At 39.5% G+C, this 20367-nt stretch overlaps 1 protein-coding gene across 1 annotated transcript in view; it reads right to left on the bottom strand.

The window, feature by feature from the left end:
* Window positions 1–20367, bottom strand: part of mRpS30 (mitochondrial ribosomal protein S30) — a 116010-nt gene that overhangs the window by 66643 nt on the left and 29000 nt on the right. The window contains exon 3 of the mRNA XM_067137671.2: window positions 2115–2412. Coding sequence (XP_066993772.2) covers window positions 2115–2412 — 298 coding nt within the window. The remainder of the gene's footprint in view (window positions 1–2114; window positions 2413–20367) is intronic.

Here is a 20367-nt window from a genome sequence, read left to right as displayed (position 1 = left end):
ATCATCATGTGCGAAACAGTTCACACCCGCAACACCACAGGTGTGGGAAAAGCGGCAGAAGAAGAAGAAGATATTTTTAAAATTCGCCCGCATTTTTTTCACCCCCTTAAGTGGATTTTCAAAAAAAAAAAGTGTGTTCATTTATTTATCTTCCAAGTACCAGTTTTAACATCTGTAACATATTCAGTTTCTGAGATATATGTATCTTCATACAAAGAATTCAACTCCTTCCTCACTTCTTCTCACCCCCTCACCCCGTAAGTGGATTTTCTAAAAACAAATATTTGTATTCTTTTATTTTTAAAGGAGATTCCAAATACCAATTTTCATGTCTGTAACATGTTAGGTTTTTGTGATATATTGTAGATAATCTCACTGCTGGAAGAATACAGGAACTGACGTTGTTACGTACGTGGTTTGAAAAGTTCTCGGAATGTACTAGAATTAAGTATCTTAACTCAGTGGAACTACTTTTATTCTTCAACACTGTCTCCCTGTAGACTAATGCATTTGGTCCAGCGATGTTCCAATGCCTTGATCCCATCTCGAAAATGAGATTCCTCCAGGCCTGCAAAAATACCTCTCCAATTCGGCTGTCAGTTCTTCCCTTGTAGAAAATCTCCGTCCAACAAGGAAAATTTCAGCTTGGAGAATAGATGAAAGTCTGATGGTGCCAAATCAGGTGAATAAGATGGATGTGGCAACAATTCGTACCCCAGTTCATGAAGTTTTGCCATGGCAATAACACTTGTGTGTGGCGGAGCGTTGTCCTGATGAAAGATGACCTTTTTCCTTGCCAAACCAGGCCTTGTTTCGCGTTATCTTTTCCTGTAGTTGGTCTAGGAGGTTTGCATAGTATTGCCCCGTAACTGTTTGGCCAGTAGGAAGATAATCTATCAGCAGAATGCCTTTTGCATCCCAGAAAACTGAGGCCATGACCTTTCCGGCCGAACGCACTGCCTTTGCTTTCTTTGGTGGTGGTGAATCAGCATGTTTCCACTGCTTTGACTGCTGTTTTGTCTCTGGGGTATAGCAGTGGACCCAAGTTTCATCTGTAGTCACAAACCGGCGCAAAAAATCTTGTTAGTTGTACTGAAAACTTTTCGGACATTTCCAATCTGGTGCGTTTATTGTCCAATGTCAAGAGCCGCGGCACCCATCTTGCGGATAATTTTTTCATACCCAATTCTTCGGTTAAAATATAATATACCCATTCAGAAGACATCCCTACAGCTTCAGCAATCTCCCGCACTTTCAGTCGACGATCCTCCATGACCATTTTATGCACTTTTGCGATAAATTCTGGGGTCGTAACACTTTTTGGCCGTCCACTACGCGGATCATCATCCAAGCTCTCCCGACCAAATTTAAACTCGCTGGTCCACTTGGCAACAGTTGAAAATGAAGGAGCAGAGTCCCCCAGTGTGTTCTGAAAGTCGGTATGAATTTCCTTTGCTTTCATACCTTTCTTTACAAAGTATTTAATCACTGCTCGAATCTCAGTTTTTTCCATTGTCACAAATCACTACGCGGGAACAACAACAAAGAGTCGTCACTACCACACTCCTGCAGCTAGAGCACTGACGCGCCACGTGTTCACTCACAAAGGATGTGTGATTATTGCGCGGGAACCTCGTTGCTCTAGCACTGACATCTAGCGGTGATTCCGAGAACTTTTCAAACCGTCCTCGTATAAGATTCCTAGAGCAGGGGTAGTGTAGTGCCGATATCTCATTAACGGTTGGTTTTAGGGTCTTAAAACATGGTTTTCGGGCCCACAAGGCTTACCGAGTTTTGTTCTTTGCACCAAAGGGCTTAAATTGAGCTTTGTCTCATCCTCGTATGACAAATTCGATATTTCGCCTATATTAGCCTAGTATTTTTATATCTTCCCCATGCCCCACGCCCTCGAATTGCTTTGAAAATAAAATACAGCCCATGTCCCTCCGGGATAATGAATATTTACATTAGTAAAATAATTTTTAGAATCGGTCCAGTAGTTCCTGAGATTAGCCATTACATACAAACAAACTTTATCCTCTTTATGTACCAGTATAGACTAGTATAGATTACACAAGTAAAACACCATTTTTAAGAAAAATTAATCTTCTTACCTGGGATATTTGTGCCATGTCTATGTTTCATTCTAAAGCCAAGTACTCTTGGGTCATAATGGAACACAGGAACCTTGAAGTCAGCATTGTATGATTCCTCAAAGTCCACCACATTGAGTAAGGGAAGTTCACTTCTTATATGGAGAATGGGAGAACCCAAATACTGAAATGCTCTATCAACAGGCTCTTCTTCCTTGTCCTTCTGTGAGACACTACCTCTTCTCATCTTCCGTACCCGTAAAGTAGGCTCAAAGCCTCCCACAAACCAAAAGGATTCCACTCTGGGATCATAATCAACCTATGAAAAGAGATCACTAATAAATATTCTAAAGTTTTATTTAGTGAATAACTGTATTTATTTATTTATTTATTTATGTATTTATGTATTTATTTATTTATTTATTTATTTATTTATTTATTATGACTTCTTCCAAGTGGCAATTCATGTGTGTGGCCAATTCTTACATTTAACCACATCATACCATCTCATTTTGAAATTATTATCTACAGATTCATTAACAGAGTTGAATTACACAGTTTATAGATATGCTCATTCACTGAAGAGTTTAAAAGCCACACACTTAAAAATAAATTACATAAACAACTATCAAATAGCTCTACATATACAAAACTAGGACTCTCACAATCCACTGTCATTCACATGCTCAGTTGTACAGTGCAAACGTCAGTCGGTAGCTTTCAACAGAGAGTCACAGCAAGATCTCTGAATTTAGCCAATGAGTCACAGTTCTTAAAACTGACTGGCAAGAAAGTCCTAAGTCTGGAACTGACAAGAAGAAGAGAGTTTTTATACGGAGAAGAAAGATGAAAAGCAGTAGCAAGTGTGGAGCCAATGTGAGTGTTACAGTTACGAAAGGAGAGAAAGTGAAATTTAGAGGAAACATCTAAGTCAAGTTCCTGTGTAGGAGTTTGTATATTAGTACAAGTATGTGATATTCTCCGGAAACCATAAAAATAGTTAGTGGGATGTAAAGCAAATAACATTATTATTAGTTTGTGATATTTAGGTCTTTTATCAGGTTTTAGCAAGCAAAGTGTCTTTCAGTAAGGAGTAATATGTACACGATGGTTCAAGTAAGAAATTAGTCTAAGGCAACAGTTCAAACTCACTGCAGTTTCATTGTCTGTTCCTTAATTGTGTCAACAAGAATTACATCACAGTAGTCAAGGATAGGAAGGACTAAAGCCTGAATTATTCAGTGAGTAAACATGATCCCATTGCAATAGGACATCAATTTTTACAAATGAACATTTTTGGAGCCACATAATCACATCTACAACAGCTCTTTTCCATGTTGACATAAACAGCATTTTCCACCGAACTCCAGAAAAAAAAAAATTATTTAAAAGGGCAACTAACGATATTCCACAGACAATGAATAATAATTTTGACATTACTTACCCCCTCCAACTATTCAAGACAAAGAAAATTTTTAAAAATTAAACCTTGCATATAAGATCCCCCCCCAACATAATTCATCAAAGACGAACAATAATTCTGCTTCATATCTGGTGCAAGCCGACTGCAGCTTTGATGACATCGCTCAAATAGGTGAATAGTTTCGTCCATCCAAACCACGCAATGTAAGCATGCATCAAATTCGTGCAGTATGTCTGTGTTTCATAATTAAAGAATGTCTGCCTCCATAGCATACTGGAACTCCCAAGACGTCACACAAATAGGTGAACAGTATTGTATGTCTGACCCGCACAATGCATGCATGCATCAGTCATGTGATATCTCTGTTTTGCAATTAAGAATGCCCGCATCTGCAGCATAATGGTTAGCGCTAATACAGCTAATTTTTGAAGAATCAGATTTAAAACCTGATAAAACCAATCCAATCATAACTCTATTGTTTTGCCCGTCAACACACCCAACAAATCCTAGGCCTATTATCCGTTAAGAAAAATCTGGAGACAATGAACGAACAAAATTAACATAATGATAAAAAAACACATTACCTCCACACCTTTAGATATCCATAAATAATGCAAGCTTTCCTGTTTTTGTTTTCTGTCATGCAACTTTCATTTTTTTTTACAAGCTGCTTTACGTCGCACCGACACAAATAGGTCTTATGACGACAATTGGACAAGAAAGGCTTAGGCGAGGGAAGGAATCGGCCGTGGCCTTAATTAAGGTACAGCCCCAGCTTTTGCCTGGTGTGAAAATGGGAAACCACAGAAAACCCATCTTCAGGGCTGCCGACAGTGGGATTTGAACCCACTATATCCCAGATGCAAGTTCACAGCTGCGCGCAACTAACTGCATGTCCAACTCGCCCAGTGTCATAAAACTTCTGGCACAATCTGGTCACTTAGAGACAGCATACCTAACCTAAATAAGGCAGTCTATCTTAAGTACAGCTGGTTCGGTAAAACCTGATGTGATAAATGTACAGAACAAGCATGAAATATACTTAAAATAAAGCTCTAGCTTTCAACAGAAGCAATTATCTAAAGAACCCTTCCAGTCATTATGTATTACATTCAGAAGTACAACTTCTAACATTTGCTCAGACCGTCCCAAGCAATCAGTTGGTGGGTTGGCACACTTTCTACAGCACGGTTTTATTACGAAGGGGTGGCTTCTGCTACACATATGCCAACTGGGAGAATACAAAGACTATCTCTAGAAACCATCTGTGAATAGATTCTTGCTGTTTGGCCTCTAATCAGGAACAAAACTAGTGTAAAATGTTTCAAAAAGACCGGGATCTTGAATGCTCTCAATGGCAGTGAAGATGACATCATTTGGGATAGCAACAACGCCGGAACCAGGGAAGTAGGCAGCACAGACGACGATAATTCAAATGAAAGCAGTAACTGGGTTTACTATGTGATAGGCCTACTGCTCAACTGATAGACACAAGCATTAAGTTATTTTTTGTTCTTCTGTATTAATATTGCATAATACGATAAATAAATATGTCCAACTCATACACAAACCGTGTTGGCTATGAAGTGAGATGAATCTCCATAGCAAGTTTAACAGTATGGATTTTTTACAGGTATGTTATATTATAGACGTAGGTGGTTTGAAAAGTTCTCGGAATGTACCAGAATTAAGTATCTTACCTCGCTGGAACTGCTTTTATTTTTCAATATAGTCTCCCTGTAGACTAATGCATTTGGTCCAGCGATGTTCCAATGCCTTGATCCCATCTCGAAAATGAGATTCCTCCAGGCGTGCAAAATACCTCTCCAATTCGGCTGTCAGTTCTTCCCTTGTAGAAAATCTCCGTCCACCGAGGAAACTTTTCAGCTTGGGGAATAGATGAAAGTCTGATGGTGCCAAATCAGGTGAATAAGATGGATGTGGCAACAATTCGTACCCCAGTTCATGAAGTTTTGCCATGGCAATAACACTTGTGTGCAGCAGAGCGTTGTCCTGATGAAAGATGACCTTTTTCCTTGCCAAACCAGGCCTTGTTTCGCGTATCTTTTCCTGTAGTTGGTCTAGGAGGTTTGCATAGTATTGCCCCGTAACTGTTTGGCCAGTAGGAAGATAATCTATCAGCAGAATGCCTTTTGCATTCCAGAAAACTGAGGCCATGACCTTTCCGGCCGAACGCACTGCCTTTGCTTTCTTTGGTGGTGGTGAATCAGCATGTTTCCACTGCTTTGACTGCTGTTTTGTCTCTGGGGTATAGCAATGGACCCAAGTTTCATCTGTAGTCACAAACCGGCGCAAAAAATCTTGTTGGTTGTACTGAAAACTTTTCGGACATTTCCAATCTGGTGTGTTTATTGTCCAATGTCAAGAGCCGCGGCACCCATCTTGTGGATAATTTTTTCATACCCAATTCTTCGGTTAAAATATAATACACCCATTCAGAAGACATCCCTACAGCTTCAGCAACAATGCAGGAACAACAACAAAGAGTCGTCACTACCACAATCCTGCAGCTAGAGCACTGACGCGCCACGTGTTCACTCACAAAGGATGTGTGATTATTGCGCGGGAACCTCGTTGCTCTAGCACTGACATCTAGCGGTGATTCCGAGAACTTTTCAAACCCTCCTCGTACCATACTGAATTGTATGTTTGACAGACTGAAAAGCTTTTAAGTTACATTTAACTGAGTCAACACTGGAAAGTATGGCTTCTGTTGTGTGTGTCCTCCGCCACCTGAAAGTTCCGCAACTCGCACCCACATCGACTCTTCTTGATACCATGAGTTGTGGACAGCAGCGCGCTGACATAATCGTGTGACGTCAGCCAGCGTGTATAAATTGGGCGACGTCTTCTCCGCTCTAGGCACTCCGTAGTGTCCAGTGATCAGACTACACCATATGTCACACATAGAGGTAGCCCCTTAAAAAAGTGTACTGAACAGGTGGACTAATTCTGATCGGGAGGTCTCACCTCAGGACATCTTCGCCTCAAGTTATCCTGCGTCCCGTATCACCGACATACGTCCTGCCTAGCATTCTGCTACCCATGAACTTTGCTCCGAGTTCCCTTCAAGATGATTATTTTCACCATGTTGGTCCGTATTGACTTATATTCAAATCTCTATAGAATACTTTCCCGCCTTGTCAATACTTTACATATTTTATTGTATTTAATTACCATACGTTTCGAGAGCCAACTACTCTCTTCTTCAGCGGTGCCAAACATTAATTAATCTTTGGACTTGGTGCATTGGTACAAATAGAACAATTATATATAAATCTTGAAATTGTTACAATATTTCTCTGTGTTTCACCTTTCACTATGTCATTTGTTACACACTTTAAACTAGAATTTTCAAATTATAAATAATAAAATCTATTAAATTAATCACTATATGTTAATTTTTTCCGAGGCACCATATTTGCTTTGTCCATATAGGCTATTGTTACGATGGGCTCGCCACACCCAAAGGCATTTTATACCTACTGCCAGGTTCAAAATTAGGCCGCCCCTAACATGGAGACAGATGCCTTTCGTAGCCGCTCCTCTGGAGTACAGACACTACAGTGGATTGAAAATAAGTGTAGAAAAGAGTAAAACTCTTGTTATGACTAGAGGGGAGAAAGAAGGGAAAGTCAGATTAGACTTGCAGACAAGCCCCTGGAAGTAGTGGAAACGTTTACTGGGGAGTGAATTAATGGAGAATGCTCGACTGGATGCTGAGATTAGTAAAAGGATTCAAGCTGGAAATTGTTTCTATCATAGTGTAAGAAACATGTTATGGGACAAAGATGTGCCAACGGAAGCAAAGGATATTATGTACAAGATGTATTACGTACCCATAACAACTTACGGAGCAGAAACTTGGACAATGACAAAGAAGGATGAGAGTCGAATACAGGCAGCCAAAATGAAGTTCTTGAGGAGTATGATACAGAAGAGTAGAAGAGACAAAATAAGGAATGAGAAAATCCGGGAAGAAATTGGAGTGGAAAAAATGAATGATAGAATAGAGAAGAGCCGACTAAGATGGTTTGGGCACATAAAGCGAATGAGCGACGAAAGAATGCCAAAAAAGGTGATGGAAATGCAAATCCAAGGAAGGAGAGGCCGTGGACGGCCACGATTGAGATGGAAGGATACCATCCAACGTAGCATTATAGAAAGAAACCTGGACTGGGACACAGTGTTGGAGGAGGAGTGGTGGAAAGACCGAAGAAAGTGGCTACAGCTGGATAAAGGGAAATGATGATGATGATGATGATGATGTTAATTTTACGTCCTTATTTACATTTAAAAAGAATAAAATGTTTCTTCGTGTCTAAATTTAACATTTACTTTGCCATTTAGTAGAACCCTTTAAAATAAAACAGTTTCAATTCGTAAAATAAATAACATCTATAAAGTTAGTCACTATCTGTGTTCAGAAACGTAGGCTTTTGAGATATAAATCCATTTTAGGGTCCTTTAAGCTGTATTTCATTGGTTTTATTGTGCCTATAAATGCCTATTTCAGGGGTTTGTGCCTATTTGGAGTATAATTGCCTATTTGATGCCTTTTGAATCTATTTTAAAGAAGCCGATTTTCTTCCAGTGCATTATACGGTATTGTAACTGATGTGCTCGACAGTATTATCTTCTCATTTCTCAAAACCTGTTTACCCCACGAACAAATAATGGGAATTCTTGGAAGTCACCAGAAATAGTTCTTGGGAAATTTTCGTCAGGAGAAACAAGGAACAATTTGACCACGAAGCCTTCAACCCCTCCAACCTTCTAAGACATATGCGAGAACCAATCAACGTCGAACCCTTATACCTCCTCCTCGATGCGAACTGTCGTACGCGTACGCCTTATTTTTAGAACGTGTTGTGATTTATTGTGAAGAAGTGTGTCTGTGGCAATGCCCAAAAAAAAAAAATCACTGGGCAAGTTGGCTGTGTTCTTAGGGGCGCGCAGCTGTGAGCTTGCATCTGGGAGATAGTGGGTTCAAACCCCACTGTCGGCAGCTCTGAAGATGATTTTCCATGGTTTCTCATTTTTTATTTTTTTTTTTGCTATTTGCTTTACGTCGCACCGACACAGATATGTCTTGTGGCGACGATGGGATAGGAAAGGCCTAGGAATTGGAAGGAAGCGGCCGTGGCCTTAATTAAGGTACAGCCCCGGCATTTGCCTGGTGTAAAAATGGGAAACCACGGAAAACCATCTTCAGGGCTGCTGACAGTGGGACTCGAACCCACTATCTCCCGATTACTGGATACTGGCCGCACTTAAGCGACTGCAGCTATCGAGCTCGGTGTTTCTCATTTTTACACCAGGCAAATGCTGGGGCTGTACCTTAATTAAGGCCACGGTTGCTTCCTTCCTACCCCTAGGCCTTTCCCATCCCATCGTCCCCATAAGATCTATCTGTGTCGGCGTGACATAAAAAAATTGAAATTGCAAAGTAAAATCGTCAAAGTCTTATTGGTTGAAGTGGTGGGTCAGAGGGGATCCCAATTTCACTACGGATGAAAAGGTAGTCTTCTGCCAAGCTTGCTGTAAGAAGGTAAGTTCGTTTGCTCTCTTTTTTTTTTTTTTTTTTGCGGTTGAACTACGATCGCATTTTATTGTAGCATTTATAGGCCTATTCATTTACGTATTGTGGAAAGTTGTTTTGTTGCAATGATGTATTAATCGCGAACTTTCAATAATTGATATTGCCAAAATATAAATCATTTAATTACTGAACGAGGAGTTAGAACGCCAGTGGTCTCTTGTCACAGAGTGGATTAAAATTGATAATCGGTATTTTGAACTCGGATTAATTTCCAGTGAAAATAGAAATTTACAACTGAATTATTTTCTCTCTCTCTTTCTTTCTTAATCAGTTTACCCTCCAGGGTACGTTTTCCCCTCGGACTCAGCGAAGGATCCCACCTATACCGGCTCAAGGGTAGTGTCCTGGAGCGTGAGACTTTGGGTCGGAGCATACAACTGGGGAGGAGGACTAGTACATTGCCCAGACAGCCTCACCTTCTATGCTGAACAGGGGCCTGGTGAATGCATGGGAAGATTGGAAGGGGCAGACAAAGAAAAGGGAAGGAAGTGGTCGCATCTTTAAGTTAGGTACCATCCCGGCATTTTCCAGGAGGAGAAGTGGGAAACCACAGAAACCACTTCGAGGATGGCTGAGGTGGGAATCAAATCTACCTCTACTCAGTTGACTTCCTGAGGCTGAGTGGACCCCGTTCCAGCCCTCGTGCCACTTTTCAAATTTCATGGCATAGCCGGGAATCAAACCCGGGCCTCAGTGGGTGGCGGCTAATCACGCTAACTACTTCACCACAGAAACAGACTACAACTGAAATGTAATTTTAAAAAATCATGAGTAACATTCACCAGCGCCATGTGTAGGCTCTAGTGAACTCTACAAGATGGCACGGCTTGGACGATGTCATAGCGTGTTTAGCAAGGCTACAAAGACTATCTTCACAAGACCAGGCCAGTGAAAACACCGTGGGTCTGGATTGCTGAGGTCCGGTTAGTAACCGTCGTGCTGCACGGGGGCAAGCAGAGGGAGTCTCGGGTGCGTAAGCTCTAGCATCCCATCTAAAGTCTTGCTAGATTGTGACAAAAAGTAAGTTTATGGGCGCATGCCATGACAATTTCAAATCACGCGGTTTTCTCATTTTCAACGAGGGTGGCAGCCTTGTGGGCACACATGATGCAGGATCTATTGCAGGCAACAGAAAATAGTCTTCATGACAGCTGACCCAGCTGACCAAAGGCAACATATAAAATGTTCATAAATCTGATATTTATAGTGCCTCCGTTTTAATTCTATATACATAGGTAAGAATACTGCTAGGGGCAGCTTGCTGAGTTTCTGGCAAGCATATAAGAAGGATCTTTCCTGTACGTTACTCAGGTATCGTTTCATGTCATTTTTATTATTTTTTCACCCGGTGAACTCAACAGAAATCTGCCAGATTATAACTGAACATTTTTGTAAATTACAAATTCTCTTGTTCGTACTATTAAAGTTTTGTACTTCTAGAAACATCACCTATAACAGTCTTTCTCTTTTTTTATGAAACAAATGCATGTTTATACTCTCCGACTCGTTGGCTGAATGGTCAACGTACTGGCCTTCGTTTCACAGGGTTCTGGGTTTGATTCCCGACCCGGCGATTTCAACCTTAATTGGTTAATTCCAATGGCTCCAGGGCTGGGTGTGTGTGGCGTTTTCAGCATTAGAAGTCTTCCTAGGTAGGGCCCTTATTTTCACAGACGTGTAGGTCGCGTAATAGGCCGTCTGTTAGAAAAAGACCCGCACCAGGCCTCTCCGGAGGCCATACGCTATTATTATTTATATACTAAGCATTATTGCCAATTAGCCCACCTGTAGAATATAAGAACATTGAAATTTAAGTCGATTTTATTATTTTTCAGATCAAATGTGAAAAGATACCATGTAGATCAATATAGAAATACTGCATTGCATTTGACACGAGTACAGAAAGCGTTGTCACCGCAGCTTTTCTATCAGTCCACTGTGAACAGCGATTAACAACAATTTTCTATAGACCTGTGCACTGCAATGCTGGGAGTTAATATTCCCCTGCATAAACTGGAGCATCTTCAAACTTCAACAAGCTGCCGGGAGCAATCACCGAGTTGGAGAAGAGTGTCTTTCCCCCGTTGGAGTCATTTAGAGTTGTGGAAGAAGTCAGGAGAAGTTTTGACCGAACCTCTGGGAAGATAGCCGCTATCATAGTCAATTATCTTTATGTTAAGGTAGCCGCTGTCAATAAAAAGATCCATAAGGGTCCTGCAGCAGAATCCATGATGGAAAGTGACGGTAAAAGTAGCCAGGGTGCTACGAGGTGAAGTAGATGAAGCGGTTGAACTAAAACCAGATGAAGTGGCTTCATTGAAGTATTGTCCAATCACTTCCTGTGATGTTGAGAGATTTCTCTCAGTAAAAACATTCTGCCTGACAGGAGAACAAGATTGTTACCGGAAAACATTGCAACCTTGCTTGTTGCAAATTCCTTTTATAGTAATTAAGCGTGTTATTAAATTATAGGTGTATCGGGAGGTACACCCCAACGCCGCTGGCCATTCATCAAGAAGTTTAGACATTCTTCCATAGATCTCACTACTAAAAACTATGCTCATGTACCCTGGTGCGAAGTGAAAGAACTTTTGATTTAAAGAAGTTTGGTATTCATAAGTGTTTGTTTTTTTCCTAATTGATGTTCATTTATTTTTGGGTTGGCAATATTTATCTTTTCCTTCCGCCAGTTTTGAATCCAGCCAATCCCTAATTTCTGTAATTAATTTTCTACCAATCACAGTCTTCTTCTACAATTTTGAGTATAACTTTGAAAGTACTCAATAAACATGAGAGGGTGTGGCTAGTTTAATCTTGAATGGTCTCGAACTTTCCCCGACGGTTTATATACTGCGGATTTTCACGTCTCTTGGCACACTGATCGTCATCTCACTGAGAATGGAAGATAGAAAACTTAAAAGGGTCCACCTTTTCAATACAAATAAATGTTATAGTTTATTTACAACATATATTTACACTTGGAACTAGTTTCGACGCTGTTTGGCGTCATCTTCAGCCAAAATGTGGGAAATAAGCTAGCATGTAGACATTTATATTACACAAGGTGTTACATCAGTGTGAATAAATGAGAGAACATGAAGACGCAAAGTACAATGTCAGTTTCAAAGTGGTCATGAAGGGTGAGTCAAAATTGTATAAACATGAGACAACATAATCACTTAAACAATAAACATATAAACTATAACATAATCACTTAAACAATAAACATATAAACATATAAACTGTAACAAAACCATGCGGAAGTACGAGATGATTGGCATTGGAGATTCAAATTATTTCAGACACTCTTCCATTGAATGTTGCCTGCCGCGAGTGTAGTACAAAACATCGGTTATATTTCAGTAAACACAATCTTCTCAAAAAAGCACATAACATTATAAAATATTTGGGTTGAGATGAAATTTGGCAGTTAGGGATTGAAATCACTTATTCAATAAGCGTCAATTCAAAAAACAGCTGTGAAGGGTTAGACAAGAATTTCACAAGCGTGAGTTTGGACTCAATAAATGCAAAAAACACATGAAACACACTCGAAAATGTAGGTTCGTGATGGATTTGGCACAAAAGGTCTGCGTTTAATCATTCATTGAATGGCACCGGTGCGAGTGTAGTTCAAATGTGAGTTAGGATTTAACAGCCTCTTAGAATTGCACGTGACATCTGAACTCATGGTGCGAGATGAACTTGGCAGGGAAGATTCGAATTGTAGATATTCAGTAATGTCAATTCAAAACAGTCCATGAAGGGTGAATGCAAAAGCTATATCATACGAGTTAGGACTCATTAAATAATATTTTCAAATACAAATAATATATTCAACTTTTCGTAGTACAAGGTGAAATTGGCAGTTAAAGAATTAAAAACTTTTGTAGGATTTCTTCGTCAGGTGCCATATAGGTCAAGCGCAGCGTAAGTATGAGACAGGGCTCAACATATCCAAACTGGTACAAATGCATATTTGAATCCAAGTGTGAGATGAACATGGCAGATAAAAGAGTCACTTTGTTGAGGGTGTAGTATACATATTCAGCTCGACAAGAATATAAAATTGGAATTAAGGAATACGTTCCTCTGAGAGCTTGGAGGTTGACTGTGCCAGTATTTGTGGTGTATTGTTGCAGCGTTACGCGCAGGGTGGGGGCAGGTTTCTATGATGTTTATTGCGGGACCTAAGGCGGTAAAGCTATGGCGCGAGATGAAGAGGAACAGAGCATGTTGGACAGTTTAGGTCTGGGGAGCGGCCATTGTGGGATTAGGAGGGGAGAGGGAAGGAGCGGTAGGGGAGGAGGAGTGGAAGGAGGGGAAATATGGAGGGTGATGCGGTGAAAGTGTGTGGCGTGACAAAGTATTATGCATTATGTGAAAGACAGATCTGTTTTTCGGGATATTAATGTTTTCGAAAAATTCAATGAGAAAGTCGAATAGGATCTTTGGTTTCTCTGAGATATCATTTAAGTTTAGGTTGGGATTGAAATATTGGTCTAAATGAATATAGAGGTTTTCAGTGACGTCTATGAAAGAACCTTTGTTTAGAATATCTAATACCTCAAGATCTTGATTTATTTCAGTAAAGCTGTGCTTAAATTCTTTTATATGTAGGCCGACCGCGGAAAAATGGTTGTGTTTTATGGCATTGACATGTTCTGCATATCTGATTTTAAAGCTACGTCCTGTTTGCCCTAGGTAAGAACTTTTGCAGTCTTGGCAAGAAAACCTATATACACCTGATTTAGAAAAAGGACTACTTTTATTTATTGATGAAGAGTTGTGTAGGATCTCTGTGCTTCTATTGTTAGTACGAAAGGCTATTTTAACGTTGTGTTTTTTTTAAGAACGTTAGTGACGTTGTAAATTTTTTTATTGAAGGTAAATGTGAAAAACGTGGCAGTGCTAGTATTGTCTTTTATTAGGGTGGTGTCTGAATTTATTGATTATTCTTTCAATAAAGGTTTCATTATATCCATTAAATTTTGCTATAGAGCGAATGGTGTTCAGTTCTTTATTTAAGTTTTTTCTGGACATCGGAATTTTGAATGCTCGGTCTACTAAGCTATTATATGTAGCCGCTTTGTGTGTTTGGGGATGTAGTGAGTCATTTCTTATAGTAGTGGCCATTTGAGTGGGCTTTCTATAGATACTATATGTGAACGAAGAGGGGTGCCTATTGATTGTTAGGTCTAGAAAGTTGATGGAGTTGTTTATCTCTGATTCTAAGGTAAATTTAATGTCATGATCAATGTTATTAAGGTTTTTGAGGGTGGATGGCGCGTCTATGGAGCGTTCATCTAGGATTATAAATGTGTCATCTACGTACCTAGCCCAGAATTAGATATTAGCAAAATTGATGTTATTGTCGATGGCGGTGTGCTCTAGAAAATTCCTGAGGCTGGTGAACCCATAGCCAAACCATCTTGTTTGTAAATAATCTTATCGAATGTGAAATAATTATTGTTAATTAGTAATCTTAATATAGTCATAAAGTCTTGAACTTCTAGTTTACTTAGTTGATTGTTAGCAAGTAAGTTCTTTTCGATGATCGGGAATAAAGAGTTGGTTTTTATACTGGGATACATGTTGACTATATCAAAGGAATGCACTGAATGATATGGTTGAAGTTTGAAACTGTTTAGTTTGTTCACTAATTCTACAGTGTTCCTGATGGATTTATTTGATGAGAATTTATAATGTTTATTAAGAAATTGTTGGATAAATTGAGATAATTTATATAAGGGGCTTGGTCTGTAGTTTATTATGGGTCGAATAGGGACACCGGTTTTGTGGATTTTGGGTAGTGCTTTAGCTGTTGGTAGACCTGGGTTCATAGTAATTAACTTTTGTTTTTCTTGCTCAGTGAGGAGAAAAAATGTGCTTTTTAGAATTTGTTTCAACTGCCTTTGAATTGATTGTGTTGGGTCCTTCTTAACTATCGAAAAAGAGTCATTATCTAAGAAATTTTTGGTTTTTTGAATGTAATCTGTTTTATCCATAATGACTGTTGTGTTGCCTTTGTCGGCCTTTGTAATGATGAGTTGGTTGTCTTTGACTTTCTTTTTAAGATTGAGAATTTGTTTTCTTTCAGTAAGGGAATCTTTGTTAATTTTGGTGATAGGTGTCGCGGTGCGATTTTTCGAGAAAAAACTTTTGTTTAATTGTTTTTTTACGTCCATTCTGAGTTTGTCTTGTAGGTCATATGGCATTTTGCTGATAGCAACTTCTGATTGAACTACGAGTTTGGAGGCTGTAAGGGCCGAGTTGAAACAGGGCCAGTTGTGCTTTGGACCTTTCGAAAGAATTCTTATATCGTCCTCATCTAAGTTGGTGGTGGAAAGATTAATTACTGGTGGGTGGAATTGTTGTAGAGTGTCATTGGAGAGTTTAGGCTTGCTGTTAGGTTTTGGAGGGGAGTTGCTGTGATTTACCTTATTTTTAAGTGCTTCAAGTTTTCTCTCTAGTGTTATCTGTTTATTGGACAAAATCTTGAACAACTTGATTTGGACTTCGTCTTGAAAAAGATTCCACTGAGCACTTTTGAGTAAGGTGGCTGCCTCTAAGTGAGTTTCATATAAGCGATGATTTAACATTTATAACATTTATTTGTATTGAAAAGGTGGACCCTTTTAAGTTTCCTATCTTCCATTCTCAGTTCAATATGGACAAAAATGAAATTCTTAGATTTAAATCTCACTGAGAGAGTGTGTCAAGCAGGAGGCGGGAGGCCTCTTCGTCAGCTGCTAGAACTTCTACAAGGTAATGGCCACATAACATCTTTCTTTCTTTCTAGCTCCACAGTTTAACCCAAGGGAAAGGTCTGAATCATCCATTATGTAACCTTGTTTTCTAAAAATGTAACTTTCTGCCGGCTAATGTAATAACTTCATTAAATCTTCAACTGTAAATCGGGGACAGAGAGTGATGTATCCTCTCGAGCTCCCCTTCATCTTGGTTTGAGGTGCAACACTTTTGTTTCTGCAATGTATTAAAGTTATTTCCATGCAGGCAACCTCAGTAGTTTGGGAATAGCCCCTGTTTCGTTGGCCAAGCGCCTTAGAGGTTTTCAAATTTGTGGAGCTCAGTCTTCGACTCCATTCAAATTATACTCGGGCCGTTTATTTAACCTGTTCTTTTTCACTAAGGCCCTGTAAGTTGGGTACTAGATACCTCTGTGTAATTAGATTTCTATTTGTAAATAGTGCCTTGTAAGGCCAGTGATTATTAGATTTTCATGCTATATTGCCTTGAGTATGCTTGGAAAACTGAGAGCACATTAGCTCTTTTTCAAGTGTTGTAAAAGTGCCTCTGGGAGGCTTGATATTGTAAATTACGGAGCAAGTGCTCCATCCATGTATTAGGGGATTTCTGCCCTTGTAAAATTGTGCTCTTTTGTAAATATGAGCTAGGAGCTCAGGAAGAGTAAAGTGAGGGCTTGAAGCACACCACCAATTTTGTCGTTCAGAGACTTGTTTATGTTGGCTACTTGTACCTGTAAATTGTGAAATTTTGAATTTTGAAAATATAACCTTCAGTTTAATTTTAATTAATTTTGACATTGTAGTTAGACCCATTCACCCCGGCACCTTCTTTCACCTCTGCGATACACAAATACCCCGGAACAATAAGTATTTTTTCATGCCTATTTTGAACGTTAGTGCCAATTTACATGCCTATTTTGGCTAATTTAATGGCCTATATGCCTGTCTATTTTAACTGCTTTTGGTGCCTATAATTCTCGTCTCTATAAATAACACCTATAAAGTTAGTCACTCTCTCTTCTTTTTCTTCTTTCCTTAAGTCTGCTATAATTCCGAGACCTCACATGAATTAGAATTTCCTCCTCTTAATCCTGTCCAATTCCTTTAAATAAACAAACCAACTTTAGAGACTTTTTTGCAAAAAAAGACAACAACTCAGATGCCTGGAGAATTTTATTTTAGGGTTACTTATTTCATTTCATCTAATTTATCCACAAAGTAAAGTGACGTAACACGTAACCGGCAGCATAGTAGCAGCTCACCCAGTAAGGTCATTGACAGCAAGGAGGACATATTGTTTGGTTCAGACCAATGTTAAATCACTTTAATTTGTGGATAAATTAGATGAAATGAAGTAAGTACGCCTAAAATAAAATTCTCCAGGCATCTGAGTTTCATCTTTTTTCGCAAAAAAATCTCTAAAGTGGTTTGTTTGGTTTGTTTATTTAAAGGAATTGGACGGGATTAAGAGGAGGAAATTCTAATTCGTGTGAGGTCTCGGAATTATAGCAGACTTAAGGAAAGAAGAAAAGGAAGAGAGCAGAAAATATTTTAAGAGAGTGACTAACTTTATAGGTGTTATTTATTATTTTATACGAATTGGCTATTTATTATTTTACGATTTTAAGATAGTGACTAACTTTATAGATGTTATTTAATATTTTAAGAATTGAAACTGTTTTATTTTAAAGGGTTCTACTAAATGGCAAAGTAAATGTTAAATTTAGACACGAAGAAACATTTTATTCTTTTTAAATGTAAATAAGGACGTAAAATTAACATATAGTGATTAATTTAATAGTTTTATTATTTATAATTTAAAAATTCTTTTTTTCTTTTTTGCTAGTTCCTTTACGCTGCACCGACACAGTTAGGTCTTATGGCGACGATGGGACAGGAAAGGGCTAGGAGTGAGAAGGAAGCGGCCGTGGCTTTAATTAAGGTACAGCCCCAGCATTCTGAAAATTCTAGTTTAAAGTGTGTAACAAATGACATAGTAAGTAAATGAAAGGGGAAACACAGAGAAATATTGTAACAATTTCAAGATTTATATATAATTGTTCTATTTGTACCAATGCAACAAGTCCAAAGATTAATTCATGTTTGGCACCACTGAAGAAGAGAGTAGTTGGCTCTCAAAACATGTACGTAATTAAATATAATAAAATATGTAAAGTATTGACAAGGCAGGAAAGTATTCTATAGAGATTCCCTTCAAGTTCTCAAACTTCTGCCTAGCATTCTGCTACCACAAACTTTATTCCAAGCTCCCTTTATAATTCTCCAAACTACACATAGTCATCAGATATCACAAACATTTGTTCCTTCGGACATCCTATCTCATCAAGATAGATCTCAGTGTACATATAATTATCAACGTGTACAAATGTATATATCTCTCTGACCATCAGTCAACTAGTTTATGTTGTTATTTAACGTGTATAGCACTTCAACAGCAAGTCTCATTTCGTTCATTTTTGTACATACTGTGTGAATATTTACAAACTAATAAACTTTTATGTTGTGCTTTCTATATCGTGATTCTTGTATACAACACAACAATATGGCGACGAGAAAAAGTTCGAAACACCATCACTCACATTGTGACGAGAAAATTCAGAACTTCATTATTCACGACAGTATGACGAGTACAAGTAACATATTCGCCACCATGCCACGTTATTTTCCCTGAGCTCAATAGGATGATATTACAATTCCGCATTTGTGCAGTGACATTATTCCAAGTGTGTCTGCCCAGTCGAACTGCGAATGCCCGGCCAACATTTCACATCAAGGACACAGCACCTGTTTCTCTTGTGCATTCTTTCTCCGCCCAGGCTCTCCCCCTTCGCTTGCTGAAGGTCACGTTTACAGCTGGTTCTACTACACCCTGCTTCAACAGTTGTGCCTACTGTGTCATCTGCAAGCATGGCTAATACGGAGCATTCAGCAGCTATACTGCAGGCTTTGCAACAGCAGCAACAACACTTTATGCAACAGCAGCAATCAGCATTGATTACAGCCCTTCAGGCTTTCTCTACATCTCCACAGAACACTGCCGTTCCTGCCTTTTGCTCGCCTTCAACAGCACTTCATCTGTCACGCCATTACGGACGAGATGGGCCAACGAGCTCTCATTCTCAGTTCTCTACGAAATGCAACCTGCGAATTACTTTAGAAATTAAGCCCAGAAGAACAGATATCGGAAGTTCCTTTCGCTCATCTCCTAACTCGCCTATATGAGCATTCTTCTAAGGATCCCCACATTGTAGCAGCTCGCTATAAATTTTTTCAATGCCGAATGAAACCGCACCAGACTCACACAGAATGCATTGCGGAATTACGTGGTCTCGCCAAGAGTTGCAAATTTGTCTGTTCTAAGGATGGTTGTAGCACGCCCTACACGGATTCGCTCATTCGGGACATGGTCATTCTTCATACACCACAAGACAAAGTTCGTTTTGACGCTGACAAAAGTAGTAACACTTCTTTAGAAGAAGTACAGCGTATTGCCACAGTCTATGAAATGACTACTAAGACTGCAGCTGAAATAGCTACCAAACATGAAGTCGCTCAAGTTATCCCATATGGCCAGCAAGCCTTCTGCTCCTTCGAACCACCAGGTCAGCTCGCTCACTTCGAAGCGCTCCCGACAGGTTCATACTCGCCCTTCTCAGAAGACGCGCATTCATAAACAAGCTCCTCAGCTCCTGCCTTCCTGCAAAGGATGTTTTAAGCATCACAAACGCCGTGACTGCCGCTTCTTCACTGTGATCGCTGCCATAAAATAGGGCATATCAAGACATTCTAGGCATGGATCTCTTCAATTTATTCGGATTTCAAGTACATGACAACATCAATGTCGTTTCCGCCTTGCAACCTACCTCTGATGTCACTACTCTACTAGAGCAATTTCCCAAACTTTTCGACTCCACCCTAGGCACAGCCAAAGGCTACACAGCTCATATCCGGCTTAAATAAGGAGCCAAGCCTCGCTTTTTTAAGGCACGTCCAGTCCCACTTGCACTTCAGGATCAAGTCACACAAGAACTACAGAGATGGCTAGCAGCCGGTATCGTAGCTCCAGTCAATTCCAGTAAATGGGCTACCCTGCTCGTCGTAGTTAAGAAAGCTAATGGCAATATCCGCATTTGTGGTGATTTTCGCTCTACAATCAACCCTCAGATTGAAACCAACGTTTTTCTGATTCCCCGTCCTGAAGACTTATTACACCATTTAGCCGGTGGACAGTTCTTCTCTAAAGTGGATCTCAAAGAAGCTTATCTCCAGCTACTCTTAGATGAAGAATCTAAACAGTGAATCACACTGAATACCCCTTTTGGTTTGTTACAGCTCCAGCGCCTACCTTTCGGTGTATCTTCCCCCGCTGCGATCTTCCAACGATATTTAGAGCAACTTACTGCCTCCATTCCCGGTTGTGCTAATTATCTTGATGAC

This window comes from Anabrus simplex, chromosome 1 (genome assembly GCF_040414725.1).
Source record: "Anabrus simplex isolate iqAnaSimp1 chromosome 1, ASM4041472v1, whole genome shotgun sequence".
NCBI classification, from domain to species: Eukaryota; Metazoa; Arthropoda; class Insecta; order Orthoptera; family Tettigoniidae; genus Anabrus; species Anabrus simplex.
This window is presented reverse-complemented; position numbering and strand designations above follow the sequence as displayed.